Genomic DNA, 24,707 nt, shown 5'->3' with positions numbered 1-24,707 from the left:
ACATTTATGAGGGGAAAAAAATATCAAAAGTTCAAGAAAGCATGAAATCACATTAATTCAGATGAACCGTGGTAATTATGCAAAGGTGATAAATTGGAGTTTCTCTAATTGTCTGTAACAATTTCATATATTAAAACACCCAAGTTTCCTTGGTTTCCTTGGAGAAGTTCTGTGCTCCTTCTTAGGATGGACTGGTTTGGAAGGGGTGGATTTGGGTGGATTGTCCCTGAGCAGATTCAGGAATTTCAAGCACGACTGGGAGGTTGAAATGAATGAGTTGCTGCTTGTGGTTTGGTTTTTGTTCCTATCCAGTAGATTTAAGAAGCAGTTCCCTAATCTGAGGAAAACTGACCTTTTGTTGTGTAGTTAAATCTGCTACTCCGACACCTGTAAGGCAGTTTTATATTAAAATAAACCAAACAAAAACCGATGTGTGGGTGGTGGGGAAATAGAATTAATATATTAGAATTAATATATTAATGAGCACTCAGCAACTGGATGTTGCTTGGAGCAGCCTGGTCTAGTGGAAGGTTGGCAGGGGACAGAACAGGATGGGCTTTAAGGCCCCTTCCAACCCAAAGCACTCTGGGATTTATGATTATCTCTATTGTTATGAGCTTTAAAACATTAAGGAAAAAATAATGTATGGCTGAACCTATTAATTAACCTATTAATTAATGGAATTGCTTCAGCGGGAAAGTTTTCTGTCCACTACTTCCATTTTGTTTCTGTCTCTAGAGACTATTTTTTCAGGCAAACACCTCACCCAGCCTGGGTTTGCTTCTCTCACTGGCAGGTTGTGCCCAGCAAAATGACACCCATAGTCACCTTCATCCAACACTGATATTCTTCTCAACCTCTGGTTTTATTCTGTTTAAAATCCACCTGGAAGACTTTCAGGCCATAAATCAGGATAAAAGCAGGTTGGACAGGGCTTGGAGCACCCTTGGATAGTGGAAGATGTCCCTACCCATGGCAGGAGTGGAATGGGATGGGATTTAAGGTCCTTCCAGCCCAAACCTTCTGTAATTCCATGATAATATCCTTGAGCCTAGAGGGTAAAGCTGTGTTACATCAGGTGAAAAATGCCCTGACCCATTCTACCCACTCCTCTCTTCATTCCTGGTGAGGAGCTGACAGCTCCTCCACCTCAAGAATTCCTGCTCCCATCCAAAAAACCCCCACCCCACAAAATGCCATATGTTTGGGGTGTTGTGAGCACATCCCCTCCTTGCTCAGCCCTGCAACATTCCCAGCAGGAGACGAGGCTGTGCCACGTGCAGCTGAGTCCTTCCATTCCCACTCTTCCCTGGGAAGGATCACTCGTGCATCCCAGCATTTTGCTTGGCCCCCACGACCTCATTATCACATGCAACTGATTATTCCTGCTCTTCCAAGAGCAGTCTGCCAACATGCACAGATCTGGGGGGGGAAAAAAAGTGGTTTTTTGTTAAAACTCACAGCTGAGAGAGCAATAGAGTGTGAGGGAACTCGTTGTTCTTCAAGTGAGATAAATACAGACAAAGAATGAAAGGAATTATGTAGGAACTAGGTGATAATTTATTTATAGATCTCGGCAGAAACACTGAAGTTAGCAAATATACCATCTGTTAAATAGTCATCTTATTCCTAAGTGCATATTAGCAATCTAAATGTGTGCCAAACACCTGATCTTAGCCTTCTTAGTTGATACTCTTTTTGACAAGCAACATTCTGCTTTATTAGGTTATGTCATGTTACGTTACAGAGCTGTGCTAGGGAACAGGAGCTGGAAGAACACAGTGGTTGTGCTCTCTTGGTGGAAATCAACACCCAGGGCAAGGAGAAGGGGTTTTGACAGCAGCCAGAATTTCAGAATAACAAGAACAAAGTAGAATATCTGTATTTGTATCCACAGGTAATTTTTTTCCCCCATATATATATATATATATATATATATATATATATACACTTAGACATTTCAAACTATAATAAATCATTGAAAATGCAACCACATAGGTTGGAAAATAGAAGGAGAAATCTTTATGGCAAAGACAAACTTTATTTCTGAGGGTCCACATCTTCCCTTTCTCATCCACCTGGACTGCAAAGCAAAAGTAGATTAGTTTATAGCTCATTTTGAATGAGGTGCCACAATATCGCATGGGAGATGATGCCTGCCTGCAGGAAGAGTCCAACAAAGATGAAAACAGAAGCAACACTGACTCTACTAATGAATTCTCTTCATCTATTTTGCCTTGGTTTGCTCCTTCAGAGGTTTGGGGTTCTTTTGTTCTTCAAGGATTCCTTATTACAGAAAGAGGCACTGAATAAATCCACTTTGTACAATTATCTATCAAAATCAATCAAAGCAAAAGATCATTTCTGGTTTGGCCTGTGAAATTCGGGGGACGTGAGGGTCTCTAAAGGATGCAGGGTGATGAAGATCCCAGAGTTAAACAGTGCAATGAATTCTTTAAAGAAAATGTCCTTTCCTAAAGGCCTTTAAAAATTGGGTTAAATAAGGACATTGCATATTTGTCCCTGTCATGGGTGAGATGAAGAGATTAAATGATGATTTATGTGCCTCCACAGCTGCTTTTTTATACCTATGATTAATAAGCATAAAGGGATGGAAATCTCCTCTCCCTCACTGGAAAATCCGAGTTGCTTTGTATAACAAAACTACAAACACGCCATGAAAGAGCCCAAACTCCTGCCTATGGATTTTGATCCTCAAGGTTGAAAAGTGGAGATTGAAAAGGCACAGCCAACTTCTACCCCACATGGATTTGACTGAAAGGGAGTGGGTTTAGATGGGATCTTGGGAAAAAATTGTTCCTTGGGAGGGTGGGGAGGCCACAGGGTGCCCAGAGGAATTGTGGCTGCCCCTGGATCCCTGGAAGTGTCCAAGGCCAGGCTGGACAGGGCTTGGAGCACCCTGGGATGGTGGAAGTATCTCAGGGGTTGGGCTGGATGAGTTTCAAAGTCCCTCCCAACCCAAAGCATTCCATGATTCCATTATACAACCAAAAATGGTCCTGCTCCCTGTAAAACAGCAGATCCATAAGAGATCTCATCCTCCTGCTTTTAATTATTCAAGTCAGGGACACTTGTCACGGTTTTAATGGAGAGACACGGACAGGTGACACAGCACCTAAAATGAGAGTAAAACTGATAACATGACATATTGTGTCATTAAAGTAAAAATTGCTACTAGCAGCTCATTACTTTCCAAAATCTATTCCCATTTCAGAGTGAGGTATTACACAGTTAATTCTCAATTGTCAGGAAAACCTTTTCCCTCCTGCTGCACTGCGCTTCCTTTATTTTTTCTCCCTCCTTTCTCAGATGTCTCATAACAACTGAAATTTTATTCTCAGAAAAAAAAAAAATAGGGCTGATTTCTCACAGTGAAAATATTGGGAAGAATTACTTAGACTGCACAGATTTTCCATACTGCCCCAGAGTTTTTGGGGCTTTAACTCTATTTTTAATAAGAAATTGCAGTTTGTTTCATTAGCAGCTGAGGGAAAGAGATAGGAAAGGGAACTGTGACCATCTTCATTGTTAGTGCCTGAATCCTAAAAAAAAATCTGAATTTTTGCATCTTTCTAGTATTAAAAAAAAAAAAATATAATAAATATGAGAATTTGAGGATCTTTTTCCCCCTTGTCCCAGGGCACAAAGCCTCAGACCAGGCACCCCAAGCAAATCTTGACAGGAATTCCAGGAACCACTTTTCCACACAAATATTTGGTGCTGACCTTCTTCTTTTCAGAAAACAATTGCCAGGAAAGAAAGAAAATGTGGTAAATTTTCTCAGATGAAATTTTCAAAATGAGTAAATAAATCCACACATTCAGCGACTGGACTCTAATGAAGCCAAACTAATTAATCATATTACACCCATCTACTATTTTGTCCTTTATTTAGAATTACAGGATGGAATACAACTAAATAAATGAATTTTTTTTCTATTTTTCTTGGCCTTTCTTGTGTTTTTTTTTCCCCTTGGACTACCCATAATCCAAGGCAGAGCTGTAGCCAGCAGGCAATTAAAAGAACATCAGAGTTTAAAACGCTTTCCCCGTGTATTGACAGGCCCCATCTATTGTGCTATGACAGCACGAGGAGGTGCTACAGGTGCTTAATTCAATCCAGCCCCCTCTGAGCAGACAATGTCTTCATAGGAGACCAATATCCAGGAGATGAAGAGGAGGAAAAGAAAAATTAACTGTGTAAAGTTCAGCTAAGGGGGAGAAAATGGATATATTGACATAAATAGCTGAGGCTGTACAGGTAGTAATCGTTATTGCTCTGACCATCGAGGGCTGTTTCTCTCTATTGAACTCTGGCTCAGGTTGGTGTTCAGCTGATGAAAAATGGAACAATTGTTTGAAACAAGAATCTGCAGCAAGGTAAATAAAATGAGCTTAGGGCAGGCAGTTTACAGCTCTGTGGTATAAAGAGGTTTAAGGGGAAGCTGATATTTGTTGTATTAAAGTGTATTTTGAATGAGTTTCGAGCAATCATTTCCCAAATGGCTCTAAGAAAATGGCCAGGCTTCTCATTAGGATGAGAACTGGATCAAAAAGTAAATAATCTTTTTTTTTTTTAAAGCACATCTATTGTGTCATGTTTTGTAATTGAATTAATGGGAATCAGGCTGATAATAATTCTTCAACATCTCAGTGAAACACGAGAAAGCAGCAGATTGAGACGAGGTGAAAAATAGACATTAAGAGCCATAAAAATCACCTGTGGGAGATGGGCATGGACAGGAGATTTCCCAGGAAGTCCTCTCGTCCTCCCCTTTAAAACCAGTCCTAAAACTCAAGGCAATTAAAACATATCCAAGCACGGCAGCCAGTTTGGGCCAGCCCAGAATCTTAAAGAAAACAACATATTTTTATCATCATTTAAATCTACACTCTGTGGGAGTCCTGCTGATCTTTAATTATCACTTGTATATATAGAACACAGCTGTTCTCTATTTCTATAGCAAAGGAAACACTACAAAATGCATTTTTTTTTCCAACCCATGTAGATTAAGTCTTGCAAGTTCCAAAAAATGATGCTGGAAAAAGTAGTGGAATAATAGACTGGCTTTGCAAATAGAAATTGTAAACACAAATTCCCAAAGTTGCAGTAGAAATGCTGTAGGAATAAATATTTTGTGAATGCCAAAGGACTCAATAATGGCTGGACTGGAGGATCTAGGAGTTATTTTCCAACCTAATGATCCTGTAATTCCATGCTACAGGTTGGACAAGCTATTCTTGCACACAATCTCTCAATGAAATTAAATTCTGCTGCCCAACACACGACTGTTCTTGAGTTAATAAATTGGATAAATTAGGACGCAGTTGGGAATAACTCTGATGGACAATAACCAGGCCTTGTTTTCTCCTTTTCCCTCAAGACCTGGAAAACTTCGAGACGAGACCAAGAAGCCCGGTGTCGGTGAGAGAGGGACAGGGAGTGGTCCTGCTCTGTGGAACTCCCCCCCACCATGGAGGTATGATGGGGACAGCCTGAGAGCCCCTGCTCTGCCCCAGGAAAAGCAGAATTCCCCGTGGGATTACCACTGGAATTCGCTCATGCATCAATTACCACGGTTTGCAACGAATTTGGATTTTGTTTCTTCAAAAGGCACTGGGTTCACGTTTCTTTGGGGCCCTTTTTTATTATTTTGTCAGGGAGTAGTGACGCCTTAAGGAGCTGGAAGAGAGGCTAAATGGAATTAAGAGCAATAAAGTGGATTTTTATTGAAGTGCCTTCAAAGGCCACACCCTGGCAGTACCCTACCACAGTCGTGGCTCTGTCCAGATGGCTCCAAGATGGAAGCAAAAAGGGCTTGGGCATGAGAGCTCACATTTTTATAAGTTTTAGTCCATTTGCATACAGGAGCCAACTGCCTAATTAATAGCTTCAAATTATGAAGTTTCATCCTCCTTGCTTGCTTGCCCACCCTCCTCTTTTCATGTTGTTCCTGCTTTGGGCCTGAAGTTTGAAGAGATTCCTTGAGTCTCCAGCTACAGCAGGATTATTTTGTCTTCACCACCCTGAGAAAAGATCCCAGTAACACTTAATATAAAGTTAAAAGCTGCACACCAAAACAGGACAGAAAAATTTACAAAACAGGATCAAATTTAACCTGTCATTGTTGGGACACAGCAAGGACACAGTGGATTTGTCTTGAAGGTTTGGATTCTGCTCTTGAATCCCTGATTTTATTTTCCTTCCTGATAATCAGAGAATAATTTAGATTGGAAGGGGTTTCTGGAGAGGTGAACTGCCTGTTTAAAGGAGGGCCTGGATCAGGTTTCATAGTAATTGTCAGTGCTTTAAATGGGGAATGAAAAGCAGTTTTCTGATTAATAATTTGAGGGTGCTTACCATAAGACCCTGAAGATTTTCTTTTCTGGGTGAGATAAATCCAGGTGAAAATTTTACCCAAGTAAAGCAAATATTTATTGATAGAGGGGAAATATCAATGATGTAGTTACCAAATTGTCTTGTTCTGCCCTTAAAGAATGAGCAGCTCTTGGATGGCTCACATTCTGCTTTTGCCAGCAGTGACCACACACCCACAGGAGCTGCAGTTTTCCATGTCCTGCTCCCAGCAATCCTCAATCCTTCTTAAAGAAACAGAGTTATAAGCCAAAATCCCAGGAGAAGGTAAAGAGTGATGTGGAAAGAGGAGACAGTATTTCAGAGAGGGAGAAAAACCCCATCAATCAATAGAAACCCCTCCAGTGCTATATGGAGAGGCAGTGTCAGCTCACTGGGTGTTTACAGCCACATGAAAGGAGGGTATAATCAAGGAGACGAAGTGAAACATGGTCCTTAAGGGCACAAAAGGCTTCCAAGAGTTCTTCAAATGTATCAGTGGGACAGGCAGAAAGACAACACATCCATCCTGCAGCCACTGAACGATCTGTTTCCCTCCTGCTGCAGGGTAAAATGATGATTTGACAAATAGGAAAGAGGGGAAGAAAACATTCAGAACAAATAAATAGTTGCCAGGTGAGTTCCCCCCAGATTAATTGAACTGACAAAATGGTATCCACCAGCAAAGCCTTTCCCAGAGTGTTCCTGCAGCTGGGGCTGGGAGCTGCTGACCAACAGGCCTGGAAAATCCATTCCCTGCAATAACAAGTCCCCAGAGAACAGAGCCCGAGTCCTTTTGTCATCCCAAAAACTCTGTTCAGGATCCAAAATTATATACCATGGGGATGAAGTACATGGTGTGAGCCATGACAAGTCAAAGACTATTTCAAGATGCTTGGGAAGCTGTTTTTGTTGAAAAGGATTGTATATTTAGGTTCTTTTAAATTGCAACCCTTGCCTCCACCCCACAATACCTACAGAAGGAAGGATTACAAACTGTGCTTCCAGCTCACATTACAAGAGCTCTGTGCAGCACTTTAAATGTGTCAGGAATTAGAGAGATGTCAAGGAATTTGGAAGATAAGCCCTACCAGCAGGGAAAGAGTTGCCTTTGCTGTGATGTAATGACTTGAAGGAAGACAGGAAACCTCTGTACAGCAGTTGTTTGAAGCAGCTGCTATTAATATAGGAAATTTGAAATAGGAAGCACTGGGTAAAACCTCCTGCCAACCTCTAAAAGTCAGGATAACAATGGAAGAAGAGGAATAGAAAAAATAGAATGGAAAACAAGGAGGGTTCATTAATTCAATTCCTCCCATATTACATCAAGAAGATGGAACGAGAGCTGCAGAAGTGTTTCTACCACCCATGGTCTCTAGGGAATGTCTCGTGTCTCTTTCTCACATTGCCAAGTTTGTCTGGTCCTGCACCACTGGAGTTACACCTCCTCCTCACAGGGAAACTCTGCAGAGCCCATCAGGACACTCAGCTGCTCATCAGACACCAAAAGTGGTCAAAAATATTTAAAAATATTTAAAATATTTAAAACTCAATTGGAATTAAACTTCTCCAATAGAGGTGACAAGGAAAGATGTGCTGCTTCTTTTTTGTGTGCTGGTTTCTTGACTGAGAGCTCTGCTAACCTATTTTGTACAAGAGAAATGAGTGATTCATTCAAATAGAGGACAAAAAATATATTAGTCAGCTATAAACCAAAAACAAACAAACAAAGCCCACCAAGCAAACAAACAAATGCACAAAAAGGCTGCTCCAGCAGCTTTCATATCAGCTTTAAAGCATCTCAGAGAACAAAAAGAGAATTCCATATTTCTGTGAACTAATATTAGGACTTGCAGGACTGATCAAACACGAGCATGAAAGAAAAAAAAAAATACCCACCCAAGTTTATATCTGAGATCAATTAGGACATTAAGAATTACAGTTAACAGACAAAAAAAAAATATCACAGCCTGTAATTAGTTTTTAAAGCAAGAGCAGGGCTGCCCCCAGTTATCTGACCCACCCCAAACCCTTTATTCCCTCAGCCTACCCCTCCTCACTAATTTATGCATTGGTGTCTCTGGTTATTTATGAGGCTCATTTCCACACCTTGCAAAGTTCAGCTCTGCCATCCCTCTGCTTGTTAGCGAGGCTCAGAGGGGACCAGGTGAGCTGGATGCTTTTCCTCAACCTCATCCCATCTCTGCTTTAAGTTCTTTAGGTCAGCCCTTTCCCCCTGTGTAATCAACATATAGTAATATTTTACTAGTGAAAAAAGTGTTTTCTAGAGAGCTCTGAGGTAGGAAAGGCATGGAGGGAGGAAGCTGGAAGAAGCTTTAATTTCTGCAGATACACATGGGCTTGACCTGCCTGTGCTTAAGAAGCTGCAGCCTAAATGGTAATACTTGACACAAGGCTATGGGGTGGACTGTTGTTCATTTATTTCCTTAGAAGTGAAGCCTGATCTAAAGCCTGTTTCCTCCGAGCTGACTCCCTGCAGAGCTTTAAGGAAGTTGCTAATCTCGTTAGGAGCAGCAGGATCACTCTGCATTTGCATTTATTGGTGTGGAAGAGCTGCCAGGGCTGGGATGCTCTGCGCTTTCCTGTGTGCTGGCGTTGCTGTAGGGAGGCTGAATAAACCCCAAAACACTCTAAGGATGTAGGAGCCCCCTTTGGACCTGCTTGGGGGGTAGAAAATCCCAATTCTCAGCCTGCAGAAGGTGGGGAAGGAGGTGAAACGTGAAATTTGGTGTGTGCAGAGGATGGGAGGAGGTGAGAAAGGACCTTTGATTTCTGCATTTTCTATTAAACGCTGCACTGATAAAGCAGAATCTGAAAGGGAGGGTTTGGAGTGTCCCTCCCTTTATAGAACTCAGTGCCTCAGTCCTGGGCTGGCTGTCCCTTTCTCCCTGCTCCTGTGAATCTTTAATCCAGCTTTCCCACAGCTCCAGAGGGAGGGAGAGGCCCCATCGCTGAGCCCAGCCTGGATCCAGCAGCACCAGTTTGGGTTTGTTGGGCTGAGGGAAGTGCTGAAATGTTCAATCCCCCAGATCTGTGGATCAGGAGTGATCATCAGCCCTTTCCCAGCCGAGCTCTGAAGGAAAACTCTCAGGACTGGCAGAGGTGGGAGATGCTCTCCAGCCTGGCCAAGCTCAGGAATTGCCCACCTGCAAGGTGAGGTGGGTCAAGCAGATTTTGGGGTCTCTGGGGTGAGAAGGGACACCACAAATTAAAAACAAACAAACAAACACACCCTAATATTGCAGCACTGTGGTAAGCACATTTCTCTCCCTCTCAGGATTTTTCATAGAGGTGCACAGAGAGAAATAAAAGAGAAAACAATTTCTATTTCTGCTCCTTGTTTTTCCTATGTGGAATGTGTTTGGAGAATTGTTTCCCTGGGGTGAGTGCTGGGTTGGATTCTGGTGAGGATTGTTTGAGTTGATGGCCAATCCAACCCACTGGGGCTGGACTCTCAAAGAGGGGCACGAGTTGTGAGTTAGATATGGGAGTTAGAGAAAGTATGTTTGTAGTTTTAGTATCCTCCTTTTATATAGTATATTAATGTATTTTAGCACAGTTATAATAAAGAAATCATTCAGCCTTCTGAATTGAGTCAGATATTGTCATTTCTTCCCATTGGGTTCACCTGCATTTACAATACAGCACTATAAAATAACTCCTGCTCTGCCATAAAAGTGAGAGCAAAGCGCTTTTTTTTTTTTTTTCTTTTTTTTTTTTTTTTTTTTTGGCTCATTCTGTGGATCTGCTCATCGGATTTATTCCAAGTGACCCAAAATGAAAGATTTTATTACACAGTTCTGGATTTCTACTCTATTACCTGTTGCTGTAGTAACTTTCCAAAAAAAGATACTGAGTGAGGGAGTAGGTTGTTGGTATTATGCCTTAAAAGCATGAAAAAAAAAAAAAGTTCCGTCTCCAAAGTTTGGCTCCTTCCTCTTGAGATTTCATCCAACTCCCACTGAAGTCAATTAAAATTAGGATTTCTGCAGAGTTTAGTGGCGCTGAATGAGGCTCTAGGCAAGGATAGCCTGCAGATGGGTGAGGATGAACCTGCAGCTAGGAGAGGGGGAGTGTTTATATCCCTCATACTGGGGGGAAAAGGGATTTAAATATGACTAAGAGGGGCCTGTGCTTGTTCCCAGTTAATGGGAAAATTCATCAATATTCCCTGAAGCAATGGTGGGGAGCAGACAGGGAGAAACCAGAAAATGAAGTCAGCTGGAGCCCCCTGAGAACAGAAATCAGGACAGAAAAGGTCTGGTTCTCTTTTATTGATTAATTAATTCACAGATTGACCTCCTGAAGAATGTCTGTGTAGAACAAAGTTGGCTTTAATAGAGTTTTATTTTATCCTATCTTGCACAGAGAATTCAGCTTCATCACCTGCTCCCACGCCTGGAGTCTGGGCTTTGGTTCCATGCCATAAAATATTTTAAAGAATATTTTAGAGAGAATCCTTTTGGAGTCTTGGCAGGTACAGGGATGCCCTTAGAAGGGGTCAGGGCTTTCTTCAGCTCTGTAATTGCCACCACCAGAATTTGGCAGAGAAATTCCAAACCGCTTTTCCCTATTATTAATTCTTAAAATTATTTCCGAATTCTCTTGGATATGCTATCCTGGCATGGAAATCTGGGCATCCAAATGTCAGGTTTAAGCACCCAGAGTGGTTTTATTGCCCAGAGGTGCCTTAGTGCAGGTCTGAGTAAGGAGGAAGGCAAAAATTCCAGCTAGCAGGAAAAGCACATTGGGGTACCAGCCCTCAGTGCTTTGGGGAGTCTGAGGAGAGGGGAGATCCAAGGTATTTCTTCCACAGAAATGTGGACAACATTTAATTGAACACCGATTAAAATATTTAACTGCAAATCTTCAGCATTTTCTGTACAGTCCCCATCTTGCAGCTTAGAGACTTTCAAAAAATGAGTTGAAATCAGAATTTTGCACGCTATGGTCTGCTCACCCAGACAGTCTGCAGTCAGCAAAACCTGTTCCTGAGACAGGCAAACAGTCTGTGCATCTCTGCAAGACAGATCACATCCTGCCTGCATCCCTTAGCTCTGATCCTTCCCGCAGGAAAACCCTTCCACCTCCAGGTTTCCTGCAGGAAACAGATGCTTTAAGCACCTCAAAGTCCAAGGGCAGGTAAATGTGCCAAGGTTTTGATCTTGTGGGTGAGCACGTGGACCTGCACACACCTTGTGTAACCCTGAGAATTAATTGCTGCATCTCTCAGGTTTACTGCAGAGCACGGGAAAGTTTCGCATTATCTGCAGTAAAAGGGAGCCCGTTGCAGGATTTAGCCAAGTATAGAAAGTGGCATTGATTGCTCCCTGGAGATGCATCATTTCTAATGAGAGTCCTAAAATGCTGGAAGCTGATAACATAAAACTCCACAAAACTACTGGAGTTTGCAGACTTATTACCATACTGCTCCCAAGCCGGGGCTGAGGTGGGGGAGAGCAACGTAAATAATCTTTTTGGAATGGGGTTGTTGATGGGGGAAATGTGTAAAAATGAAGCTGTTGGCAGCACACTGTTAGCTTATGAATTATGCATTTAATTAAGAGGAGCTAAACTGGTGGATTTGGAAAGTTCTGATTTACTGTGGCTTGTAAAAGACAGGGTTTGAGTCCTGCTCCTGCTGTTGGGTGCAGAGCAGCTGCAGAGAGGGGCTGGCAGGACACCCTGGGTGACCCCACACTGGGGAATCAGCTCTGAACCTGCTCCTTTTTTGACCCAAAAGACTTTCTCAAAACCAGAGAATGGTAAACTCACAAGGATATCTGCTTTTCCAGGGTGGGCTGGCCGATAAATCAGTTTTAAGTTGCCTGGTCTTATAGATCTACATTATAAAGATTTGCATTGTGGAGCACCATGTGGGAAATGGGGGCAGGAAGTGAGAATGGGGCAAAAAGTATGGAAGATAAGGGGATGCTCATTATCAAACGTGCCATAGGATCCAATTTTAAGTTGTCTCCAAAATACTTTTGTGCAGCTCAACTCATCCCTCCATTAAAATCCAGTGTTCAAGCTCCTCGTAACCAGTTTAATTTTTCCATATTGAGAGTGAAGAAAGGAGCTGTAGCACCGGGCAGCAATTTGCCTTCAGGATTTTCAGAGGGAAAGTGCCATAAACAGGAATTATTTACTAAAGCAGCTTTCCCACGCCATTGCAGCACCACCATTCCTGCTTGGGAGCAGGCTAGGCAGGAAAATGAGAAGTAGCAGGAGACAGAAACTGCTGAGACCTCCTGAAGTGGCTTGAAATGAGCTGAAAACTCGAGCAGTGCTCACCTGGCTGTTGCCCTGATTTTTAAAAGTGTTAAAGTTTTCTTTTATGGTTCTTTTGAAAGTTCTAAAGTTCTCATAAAACTTCTTTAGCCTTCTGATAATGTTTATATATTTGAGAGTCAGAGTTCCCACACCATTTCATGTAGAAATAGAATAGTTTACACATTTCTCTGTAGGTGGAGAGAAATGATTGATTGATCTTTGGACCAGTGTGGTTGGAGAGGTGGTAATTCCATCATCCAATCCACGATCACCTTTGGAATTCTATAAATACCAGATGTTTAAATAAAACTGGGTCTTTCTCTCTTTTAAACTTACCAGGCTTCTGTAAACTCATTTTGTGTCCAACAACAACACCTGGCTTGTGCTAATTTGTGCCTCCCCAGTGGTTTTCCCTCATTCTCCCTGGAGAAGGAGGCTGGGGCTCCGCTGGGAGGGACGCATGACACGTGTCTGGTGTTTTCCAGGCTTGTCCTACACGTGGCTCTTCAACAATAACACCTTGGATCTTCGGGAAGACAGCCGGCGCTTCGTTTCCCAGGCAACGGGAAACCTGTACCTGGCCAAGGTGGAGCCGTGGGATGTTGGGAATTACACGTGTGCCGTCAGCAGCGCCGAGGCGCGGCGCCGCGTCTGGGGAACCCCCACCGCCCTCACCCTGCGCGGCGATGGTGAGTGCTCAGCGGGGCTTGGCTGCCTCAAAAACCCCACTGCTCCTCCTCCAGGTGTGGGGAGTTCACCCCCAAACTCCCCCAGTGAAGGTTGTGCAGCAGGACACAGCCCCACGGTGACGATGCCTTTTGGGGCTACCTAAAAACAGAGGTTAGACATGTCTTGGTTTGAAAAGACAGGAGTCTGTGAAGGAAGGCAAGAGCTTCCTGTGAAATGGAAAAGGTGAACCCCCTCCCTCCGAATTACCACAATTTCAAAATTAAAAGGCTCTCAGGCAGAGATATGAGAATAGGAATAACAGTTCTTTACTAGGAGAAAAACTAAATAAAAATTAAAAAACAAATTTAATTAGTACAAACAAAACTAGTGATAGAGTCAGAAACCTGACACCCTGAGGAGTCAGGGTGTTGGGAATAGTCCAGTTAAATGGTGGCTGCTCCTCCTGCAGTGGCAGATGAAATGCTGCTGGAGCGGGGATCTGTAGAAGGGTGGAGTTTTCTCTGAAGGTCTGGGGATGGAGTAGCTGAGCCTGGTCCTCCTCTGGGGATCCAGCAGGGAAGAAGCTGCTCCTCCGGGAATCCAGCAAAAGGGCTGCCCTGGTGTCCCAAAAATACTGATTTTATGCAGGTAGGGCTGCTTGGCTCCTCCCTCTGGGCAGAGCATCTCACCATGGATGATGGAACTTTCCCAGTTATGCAGTGAGTCATTTAATGGCCCATTACCAGAAGATATCTCCCCAAGGGAGACCTTGTTCTTGGGAGAGATAAGGAAACTGCCCGACCTCCAACAGATGGCAAATAGAATACATGCTTATCTTACAAGCCAGGACAAGACAGAATTAAGGGATTAAAAAGTGGTTATATTTATTGAGGGGCCTTCAGGTACATTTAGGTCTAAATGTACCTGAATGAAACCAAATGAAAAATGTACCAGACAAAACCCCCCAGTGGCTACACCCAAAAATGGATGATGGATCACAGGTTTTCACACTATTATAAGTTTGATTCATTTGTATATTGGAGGTCAAGCTGCCAATTCCAGCTGCAGGTAATGAAGTCACTGACCCCAGGTTTGCTCCCCCAACTCACTTTTGTTCCCATCTCTCTGGCCTGAGGCACTGAGGTGTCCTTGATTGCCAGGCCTGGAGAGGAATTGTTGTGTCTGCCCCAAATGGGGAAGCAGCAGCTCACACTGTGTGTGGAGTTTGGAGTTACACCCTAAAGAACCGCAGGGTTACAAACAGATGGAAAATATCAAAGCTGAAATCCTGAGGCATCAGTGACGTTTGAGTTGTCAGGGACAGGGATGAGGAGATGAGCAAGCCAAGAAAGTTCACAATGTCACTGAACAACAAGGGAATGTCACATGGCATGTTAATATTTCCCACCTCGTGCCCGTGTTGAGGTTTAAATCCAATAAATCTTTCTAAATTTGTCATCTAAGTATAGCTCACATATCAAATCCAGAGAGCTGCTTCAAATCAAGTTGCCGAGGTGAGAAACTCCTCTGCACATGTATAAAATCCTTCCTGGCAACATTTGTAATTAAATGTTCATGGGGAGAAATACAGACCTGGAAATCTGTACACAAAGTTTGTTTTGGGAGTTTGCCCACCTAAATTTCAATATACTCGTGCTGTTTGCAAAGCAGTGGTGACAATCAGTGACAAAAGCCTGTGCAGAGTTGGATTTGGAGGATAAACAAAACTCAGCTGTGCATTGTGGAATAATAAATAAATAAATAAAGCATGGAGTAATGCTTTCACTGCGAGGCTGTGCTGTTCAATAACATCAGCAGATCACACAAAGCAAAGCTGTGTTTCCTCAGCTCCAAAGTTCATAATTTGGCATAAACTCTGATTGCAGATGCCTAAGAGCTTTTCATATTCCTTTTTTCCTTTTGATCACGCTATTCCTTTTCTCAGACTCCTTCTATCAGCCCCTTTTTCTTCTCCCATTCTCTCTGCTGGCCTCTGGATTGACTCCAACGCTGGCAGCCTCTGAGGCAGCAGTGGAAGCTGCATGTGTAATATTATCCAGATGCCTGTTAAATATAAAACAAGAATTGGTTCATTTTCCGTGTGGGATCTGGGCAAAGACACTGCAGGAAAATACCTGATTTATGTTCATCCCTATGGTTGGAATGAGTTTCACTGTGAGACACATAAAAGATATTGAAGAAGTTCAGCTAAAAGTTTAGTTTCCTAAATCCATCCCAAGCCTGCTGCAAAATGAAATGCCCTAAATTAATACTGGATTATCTGTGATTTATCAGATGTTCAGCCAGACTTTCAAATGTAATAATTCCATCTAATTACAGCAGCCTTCCTCAAGTCTGCTACTCACATTTGGATGTTTCAAAGACATTTTAAAGCGTTTTGCAAGCAGTTTGCACGTGGGATTTTCTGATTTTCTTGCACATAGGATCAACGCAGTGCCCCGAGAGTGACTAGTGGCAAAACCGTTGCTTGATAAGGGGCGTGAACCCAAAATCATCTCAAAAACCTTGATGCACAGCAGACTTGTGATGTAAAACTTGTACAAAGTCACGCTCTAAACGCAGGGAATGGAGAGATCTCACAGAGCTTTCAGCAGAGGGTTGAACTCCACCCAGGCGGTTCAGCCTGCTCCGCCGTGTGCCGCTCACCACGGGTGGAACACGAGGCTCTGAAGTGATTCTCGCCACCCTTCCTCTCACCCTGAAGTTGTTGTGCACGGGGAGCTCTGGGGCTGGGCTGGATTGAGCTGTTCTAATGTTCCACAGGTGTGATGGGGGAGTATGAGCCAAAGATCGAGGTGCGTTTTCCAGAAACAACCTACGCAGCCAAGGGCTCCTCTGTCCGACTGGAATGCTTTGCCCTGGGAAAGTAAGAGATTTGCTTTATTAATTCTGGGGTTTAACGCTGCTCCTTTCACGTTAGAATTATTCTGGTCAGAAGGGGATTTGTGAATTGTATGGGGTTTTTTAACCTGGCTTTGATTGTTTCTGTGCTGTGTGCTCCCAAGGAAATGGGAGGGAGCATTGGGCTGTAACTGAGGCTGTGGGTGCAGCTCGAAGCAGGGGGAGGGAATGTGGGAAGAGGAGGGAAAACAGGAGCAAAGATTTTCTTTCCTCAGAGAAGTTTTGACTCTGAGATGAGACCTGACTCCAGCTGACAGCGCTCAGTGTAACTGCAGCCTCACCCCTGACACATATCAAAATAGGAATGGTTTTTGTGCTTGTGTGACATCACAGGATCACAGACTGGGTTGGGTTGGAAGGGACCTTAAAGCTCATCCCGTTCATCAAGTTTCAACCCCCTGCTCTCGGCAGGGACACTACCCCAGGTGGCTCCAAGCCCTGTCCAGCCTGGCCTTGGGCACTGCCAGGGATCCAGGGGCAGCCCCAGCTGCTCTGGCACCCTGTGCCACCCTCCCAGGGAACAATTCCTTCCTAATATCCCATATAAACCTACCCAAATTCAATCTGAACCCATTCCCAGTGTCCCATCACTCCATCCCTTGTCATTTGTCTCTCTCCATGTTTCCTGCAGCCCCTTCAGGCCCTGGAAAGCCACCCTGAGCTCACCCCAAAGCTTCTCCTGCCCAGGGGAACAATCCCAGCTGTGCCAGCCTTTCCTGCCAGCAGAGCTGCTCCATCCTCTGATCCCCCTGGAGCCTCCTCTGGGCTCCCTCCTTGCTAAAAATCAAATGTGAGGACTCAGGTTATGTTTGAAGAGTATGTGGGATGGATCGCCTGACCCTCCTGTCTGCAAAGCAATGCTGAGGAGCCCTGGGAAGACCCAGCAGCAGCCCCTCCTTCCAAAAATCGATTTTCCTATATTTTCCTGTGTTTTCTTGCACTGCTCTGCCTGTTCCCAGCTGCAGTGGTGGCTCAGGCACCTGCTCTGCATTCAGGGAGCAGCTGGGGGATTGTGTCACTACCCAGCCCACAAACCCCAGTCTTTCCACTGAGCATCCTTGGAAAAGCCCAAATAACCCTGAGATTGTTGACCTCTATTTAGTTTAAGTTCACTTTGACAATCCATTTTAAGGCTGTAAGCTTTTAAAGTGTTTAGAGCTTTCCCAGAGGTTAAAAGCCTGACTTGCAGACAGCACAAATTAATCAAATGTTCCTCTGGAACCCAGGCTGGCAAGTAGAAAAATAAAGCAAATACAAAGTTAATAAGATTGAAATGGCCTTGCCTTTCAGATGAGATTTCTATACAAACTAATACTACAGCTAATTTTTATTAAAGGCATATGCACATTTTTGGCCCAAAAGCAGTACCAGACTTTAGCACTCTTGATAAAACTGATTTTCTTTCCCAAATACTGTCAAGATACTTCTCTTTAAATACCTCCTTAATTGTGTGTTAGTCTGTGCAGGCTCTACATTTCAAGTTGTCATTTCTTATTTCCATCTGTTGTATGAAAAGCATTGAACAATGATAGAGAAAAATTCAGGAAATGAGATGTACAAAGCACTGACATCTTAGTGAAGGGGTAAAGACGGGTCATGTTAATGTGATGAACAGATTTTGCCATTTTAAGAACATCTTAAGGAGAAAAAAGGGGACTGAAAGGACATATGGATAATGAGATCCCTCAGGGAGACCCTTCTATGCAGTGCTTAGGAATGCCTGAGAGGGTTAATGCAGCTTTAATGTAGATTTTCTTCTTCATGTGCAGCTGAAAGCAGTGCTGCCAGACTTCCCTGGTGTTATCCTGCTTAAATACCAGGGATCCACAGCTAAAATCCACTTTGCACACACTCTCTGGTACCACACTGCTGATGTGCACCGTGTTGGAGGTGCTGCTTGGGAGCTGAGACTCTTGGATGGTGATACTGGAGAATTTCTCACCATTTCTCCTCTTCATTTTTATTTTTAGAAGTTCAATGTCTCGCACAGGTTTCACTCTGTGGGTTTTTGGTTTTTTTTCTCCCTAAACAGAGCCTTAAATCACCTTTTCGCCAACATGTCCATCAGTGGAAAAGCTTTATTTCAGAGCTGGCACTTAGATGTGAACAAAGCAAGCCAAACAGATTGCAGGTGAAACACTCTTAACTTATTAAATAAGGCCAGATTTCTAGAGGTATGCAGGTGATTAGTGGCATTGTGAAAAGCTGGAAGTTTCCTGCCTCCAACTGTTTACAATTGCAGGCAGAACCATCTAAATGCAGCAGCACCTTCAGATTCCCAAACTCCACTAAAACCCTGGCCCCTGCTATTGTCTGTTTATGTTAAAATCAATTCAGCCCAGCATTTGTTGAGCTGCACCTCTGATCTGCCACGAGCACCAGTGGTTATTATCTCGCTCGGGTTTCAGAACTGCTTTCCCATTATCCATAATTTTCTATATTCACACTGTTAGGCCGCTGGCTCCCACAATGCTGCGGCTGCTGCTGCCTGGGCGCTGTGAATAACAGAAATCTTTCATGCTGAAGGCAGATCATAGGCAACCTGCTGGGGTTTTTGGGCTGCAAAAGTCTTAAATGAAAGTAGTTTTGTGGTATTTAGAGAAATAGCGTCCCTTTTCTGTGTGGAGCAGCAAATCACACCAATTGGGCCTCGCTCAAAAGGCACTTCCACAGTTCAAATGCGGCTAGGAGAGGCCAGGCTCGTGGATGAGTTTAAAACTTGGTTTAAAACATCTTAAAGATGCCTTTTTTTTTTTTTAAAGTCACCCAAATGTGCTCCTGTGGGGCAGCCTGGGGTAGGTGCATTCCACATAGATCTGTTGCAAAGCTCTTTTTGCACTTCACATTAAAATATCACTAAGGATTTTTACAAATCATCTACCAGCCAGAAATTCTTCCTATTTTGAGGAAGATAAGGGGTTAAATAAGAATTTCTCCCTGCAAAGAGGGTTTAGAGGGATGGATCCCAAATGGACAAAGGATCTCAGGCCAGTCCTTGACTTTGAATTTTATTTTATAGAGCAGACACCACAAACAGAAGATTTTGAAAAGCAAATTAGTGCTTGCTCTGATGGGATTATAAGATAAAGTGCAGCTCTCTGATGAATCTAAACAGGCAAAAAACTGTACCTTATACTTAATCCTTTGAAAGAGGGAAAACTGAAATATGAAATAGTGGCTCCACTATTTCAAATCCTGCAGCCTGTGGCAGTTTAATAGAAGAGATGAGACTTTGTGTTCTGCACCAATATTCATTACGATGACAGTGTTTAATATTATGCCAGGATTAAAAGTCCTGGTTTGGATCAAGCTCTATTAATCATGCCATATATCCAAATTATTGTTCCCTGTCTTTCAGGGGATTGAGCACCATGGAAAGAATTATGTTCAGTTGAGTTACACTGTGCTGCTTTCTGTGGATTTCTCTCAAAATAACTTTTTTTTTTCTGTTGCACAAATAAGAATATTCCCTGGAATGAAAAAAGGCAAAGTAGTTTCCATGTCTGGTGCACATATTTATTAAACTCTGTGGTTTATATTTTTCTTCATTCCCTTCTCAAAGAAAGGGAAATAATCAGTTCACAATCCCTGCAGATGGGCTGTTGCTAGCTGAGGTTGTAAAAAGCATATGTGAATAATATAAAACAAGATTTCTTTCACCCCAGAATATTCATTTTTCATGGGAAGTTCCCACCTATTCCTTTAAACGTGTTCACAGAAGGGTTTTTTCCTAGCAGCTCTTGGAATAAGTAGATAATCACACAGCTCCAAGGGGGTTCCAAATAACCATTTTTACTAAATTTACATAAAAATCCCAAGCACCACCTCTGTGTATTCTGAAGTTGTTGACGTAGGAGGCTTTAAAAGGGTCAGGTATGGGATTCTGAAATCCCAGATATGGGGATTGTGGGATCCCAGGGTTTCCCTCTGTCTGCCCTGGCAGGTCTGGGACCCTGGCAGGGGTCAGGAACCCCCCTGGACAGAGCCCCCAGAGACACTGGCTGTGATCTCTGGCCATGGAAAAGAGTTTTCAATCTTACAGGATGAATTACAAGCTCTGAGTGTTTGATATAAGTAATAATTAAGTGTGGCACGGGTGCAAAAGTAAAATTTTAGGATTCTATATAAGGGGTCCAAAGGGGACAAGATGGAGGAAATTGGGTGTGCCTTGTCCTTTTTCTCCTTCTTCATGCCCTCCATGTTTCACTGTGGTGTTGGCATTTTTCTGTTGGTTCAGGCTGGGGACACACTGTCCAACGTAGGTGACAGATATTGGCACGTTATTGTAAATCCAGCACAGGGAGTTTGTGGTATTTAATGTTTGTACCATCCCACTGAGGGCAGAGCCCCACACGCTGCCCTGCAGGACAGAGCTGCGGCAGGGCAGCAGAACATGTTAGAGATAAACAGAATAAACAACCTTGAAACCAGCACAGACGAATTATGGCTTCTGCTTTGGCAGTGGGGCAGAAAGACAGAGACTTTCTACAATCTCAGAATCATCAATACCTCAGATTCCAACAGGGATGACCTTGGGCACCACAAGTGAAGTTTCCAGCTCCCCTTTTCCACCCCTGACCAAAGCAAGGCCTGAATTTATCCTTTCAGGGATGAGCAGATCCCCTCACACAGCTCAGGTTGTGCCTCGACAGCTTGTAGAAAACTGCTGTTTTCAGGTAATCCATCAGGAGAATCCAAAATTAAATGCTTTAATTATGGCGCTCCTCAGATCCTAATTCTCCCTGGTGTCAGCAGTGATGCAGCTTTCAAAGCTCAGCTCGGGCTCATTTGTCTAACGAACCACGGGCTTCATTATCCCAAATGCAGATTGAATTTCCCTTTGAAGGGCCCCCAGATGCACAGGACAAAAGATGAGGCACGGTCCCAATGCATCATCTCTGCTGAAAAAGGTGAACCCTCCCTCATGGTGTGGGTTCTAATTCTGCAGACAAATTAATTCCGCGTTCGCCGTGACAAGAACTTGTCACCGACCACAAAATATTTTCCATCTCCTTTTCTTTCCCAGTTAGTAACTTATGGTTTTGTGATTCTTCTGCCTGTATGGTGGAATATAAATTAAATTAGTGCTCCTGGATGCTCTGAAGGTTTCAAATAAACTGCAGATTTATGTACTACGACACTCTCATATTTATGCACTGTTTTCTTATTTACTCAGGAGAAAGCCAGACTTGGTGTATGAAGTGCAATAAATTTAGGAAGTGCACTCATTGTTTCTTCATGTACTCCAAAACTTTTTAGGCCCAAGCAGTTAATATTTTTAATCTGGCTATTAGAAGGGACTGAATGACAGAAAGACCCACGAGGGGCAGGGCCACCCCAAAGCTGCAAGGGCAGGCAGTGACATGTCCTGGCCTTCCAAAGAATATGAACCTGCAAAACAATCCCACAAAAATTCACCAGGCTGTATTTATTGCACTAGGTTTTATACAGAATTACCTACTTCTAAAGGAAAGTTTCACTACTTAAAGCATCAATTTCTAAGTAGATTGTTTGTCCCAAAACCCAATTTAATCAAACTGGTTTTATTGGGGTTTTTTTTGGTTTTTTTTTTTGTTTAACCTTGAAAGGTTTCACATGGCCTGAGTAAGAGTTGCTATTAGGAGATTTGGTTATAAAGATGGAAACTAGCAGCAGAAAAAAGTGAAACCAGCCCAAAAAAATCCCCTATTTTGTGAAAAATACAGTGATTGAAGATGCTGGGAATTCTGTAGCAATGAGGCATCGATGAAGAAATGCAGATATTCCCTAGGAAGGTCCATCCCATGGAATTGCTGAGTTATGGATCCTGCCAGATTCTGCTCCTTTACCTGTAGCTCAGGTGGAGCTGCTGTCCTGACACAGGAATTTCTTCTCCTGATAGAATCCAGGCTCCCTGGCAGGAGAACAAAGTGCAGTTAACTCTTTATTGTCTTTAAACACAGCAAAGCTGATGAGCTGCGAGGTCTCTCTGTCCTCAGCTGCACCAGCAGTGAGTGTCAAACACCCTCACGTTTGGCCAAAAATGAGCCCAGCTTGCCTTGAGACATCCCCAAGGATGTGACTAAAAGTCTGTGGTGAGGAGAAGGAGATCAGGGGAAAGCCTTCTGCTCAAACCTTGGCCAAGCTGACAGAAGGGGCCTTTTCCCACCTGGCACTGTCTGGCCTTGGTGTCAGCACAGAATTCCCTCGTCCATGAACAACCAGAGCTGAGAGCAAACAAATGGCTGAGAGAATAAGAAATATGGAGATGAACCTCTTTCAGGTGGCAGAATGCATCTAATTGTTGCCTTTTTTTTTTTTTTTTCTCCCATATGGCTGTTGGTTCCCTTTAATCTCTTTGTTATTAGAAAAAATAAAATTAAATCCAGACGAGACGCCTTTAAAGCAAGTAGTTAAACGCTCCTGGCATTCTGCAGGCTGCTGCTGCACAGTTGCTGCTCCCCCAGTGTTGAATATGCAGGAGGATTTGAGGAGCCAGCCGTGCTCTCCTTGCTGTGGATCAATCCCAGGCAGGCTGGGAAGCTCCTCTGGCTGTTTTTGCTGCCTGGAGCACGGCAGTCGTCAGCCAGGCTCCGTCTGCACTAGAGCTGTGCTCCTTTTAAACAGCCAAAAGTAGCTTGCTTTATAATAACTGAATAAAAAACTGAATAAATAACTGAATAAATAACTGAAATTAACTGGCTGGAGAGAAATCTTGCAGGAATGCCGGCGTGCAGCTTTAGTCTGGAGGAGAGAAGGCTCAAGGGAAGCCTCCTTGCTCTCTAAAAACGCGTGAAGGGAGCTGGAGCCAGGTGGGGATGGGCTCTTCTGACATGACAACAGCCTCCAGCTGCACCAGGAGTAGTTTGGGTCAGATTTTAAGAAAAATTGGATCATTGAAAAAGCAGAGAAACACTGGAGTCACCAGCTTTAAACCACAAGTTGATGTGGCACCTCCTGATAAGGGTTAGTGAGCAGGTGGAAGGTTGGACTTGATGTTCTTGGAGGTCTTTTCCAGCCTGATTGACCCTGTGATTCTGTGCCAAGGGCTCTGGAGGAGACAGCACCTTTGAACAATTCCCTCAGGAAAAACAAACCCTTATAAATTCCCTAGGAATGGCATTGAACAACATCAGAAATAGCTTTTGGTCTTGATGGAGAGGACAGTTCATAAAGGTGGTGGTGACAGTGGCTGTTGTCCAGAAAGATCTGGAATTTTTTTAGAATTTGAACCAAAATGCGGAAAAATAGAATGTAATCTCAGTTTTGCTTTGCAGCCCTTTGACTGGTTAATAATATCTGACATGTCCCAGTCACTCCTGTTTGTAGGAAATTGTTCAGAGAACTCACATTTCTCCCAACTCCTGGTTCTTCTTGCTGAGAGGGAAGTTGTGAACATCACAGACACACAGACTCAAAATGCAGAAATCAGGCCCAAACTTCCTGAATTATTAAGAAATTAATCCATTCTGTATTTGTGACTTGATTTCTTTGTTCAATAAACAAGGACTTGAACTTAAATAATTTAAGGTGTGAGCAGTTAAAGTCTCTGCTAAAAAGGAATAAATCCTTTGTAAGTCAGCACTGCAAGCAGGGACCTTGGAGACTGGAAACAAGGACTTGTAACTTCCATGAAAACTGTGTTTTCAGTTGCTGTGGATGTTACTTCCAGTGGAAAAGAAGTCAGCATTTAGCCAAAGCCCCTCTAAAAAGCTCAAAATTGAATTTGTTCGAAAAAGCAACTTCAGTTTACAGAAACAGCAGACAACTGTGAAATCCATGACTATTAATATTTCAAAGTGTTTTGGTGACATAATAGATCATGAAAGAGAGGCTCCTATGGTTTTTGATATTACCAGAAATCCAAGATGTATTTATAGCTGCCTTCACACTTCACTGTTTTGTGTTGTATGGGATACATTGATCCAAATATAAATGAAAATGATAGAAAGCTTCAAAAACATGACAAAAATAAATATTTCTTTTTTGTCTCTATCTTTTTCCAGCCTCAATGTTCTGTTCTTTCCTCTCCTCACTCAATTCTCTGTCTGCTATCTTCTACCTTGGCTCCTGTTTTTTATATTTAGATTTATTGGTATTTTTAGATCTTTTGAAATCTCAGCCAATATTTCCTATTTTGGGGTATGAAAATACCTTTAGTGCTACAGGGAATTTGTTTGCTGGGAGGACCAGTCAATAATTCAGAACTTCTGTGGTGTTTATTTGGACTTGCAAAGTCATTGCTCCAGCGTCACAGGGTTTAGAAACAGGTCTGAGCCCCAGGTAAGAGTTACTAAGGGGAAATACAAATTGGCCTAAGGAAAAATCATAGAATTGGCTGAGGATTTCATCCCACTTTGGACCTGTGCTCCTAAATAAATTGGACATGCTATCAAATCTCAGTCTTATATGAATCTCTGTATGTCATGCTTAGGCATTATTTCTTTTTCAAAAATATTGCTACTCTC

At 43.0% G+C, this 24,707-nt stretch overlaps 1 protein-coding gene across 5 annotated transcripts in view; it reads left to right on the top strand.

Moving 5' to 3' along the window:
- Positions 1-24,707, top strand: part of LOC100220391 (contactin-6) — a 129,151-nt gene that overhangs the window by 63,044 nt on the left and 41,400 nt on the right. For 4 of the 5 annotated variants that reach the window (XM_030283064.4, XM_030283063.4, XM_072934687.1 and 1 more), the window contains 3 exons: positions 5,405-5,500; positions 13,155-13,358; positions 16,123-16,225. In XM_030283064.4, the coding sequence (XP_030138924.4) occupies positions 5,405-5,500; positions 13,155-13,358; positions 16,123-16,225 (403 nt within the window). The remainder of the gene's footprint in view (positions 1-5,404; positions 5,501-13,154; positions 13,359-16,122; positions 16,226-24,707) is intronic. The other variant, XM_072934686.1, reaches the window with a different exon arrangement.

The sequence above is a fragment of the Taeniopygia guttata genome, chromosome 12 (assembly GCF_048771995.1).
Source record: "Taeniopygia guttata chromosome 12, bTaeGut7.mat, whole genome shotgun sequence".
NCBI lineage: Eukaryota > Metazoa > Chordata > Aves > Passeriformes > Estrildidae > Taeniopygia > Taeniopygia guttata.
Note: the sequence above shows the minus strand (reverse complement) of the source record. Positions and strands in the feature narration are given on the sequence as shown.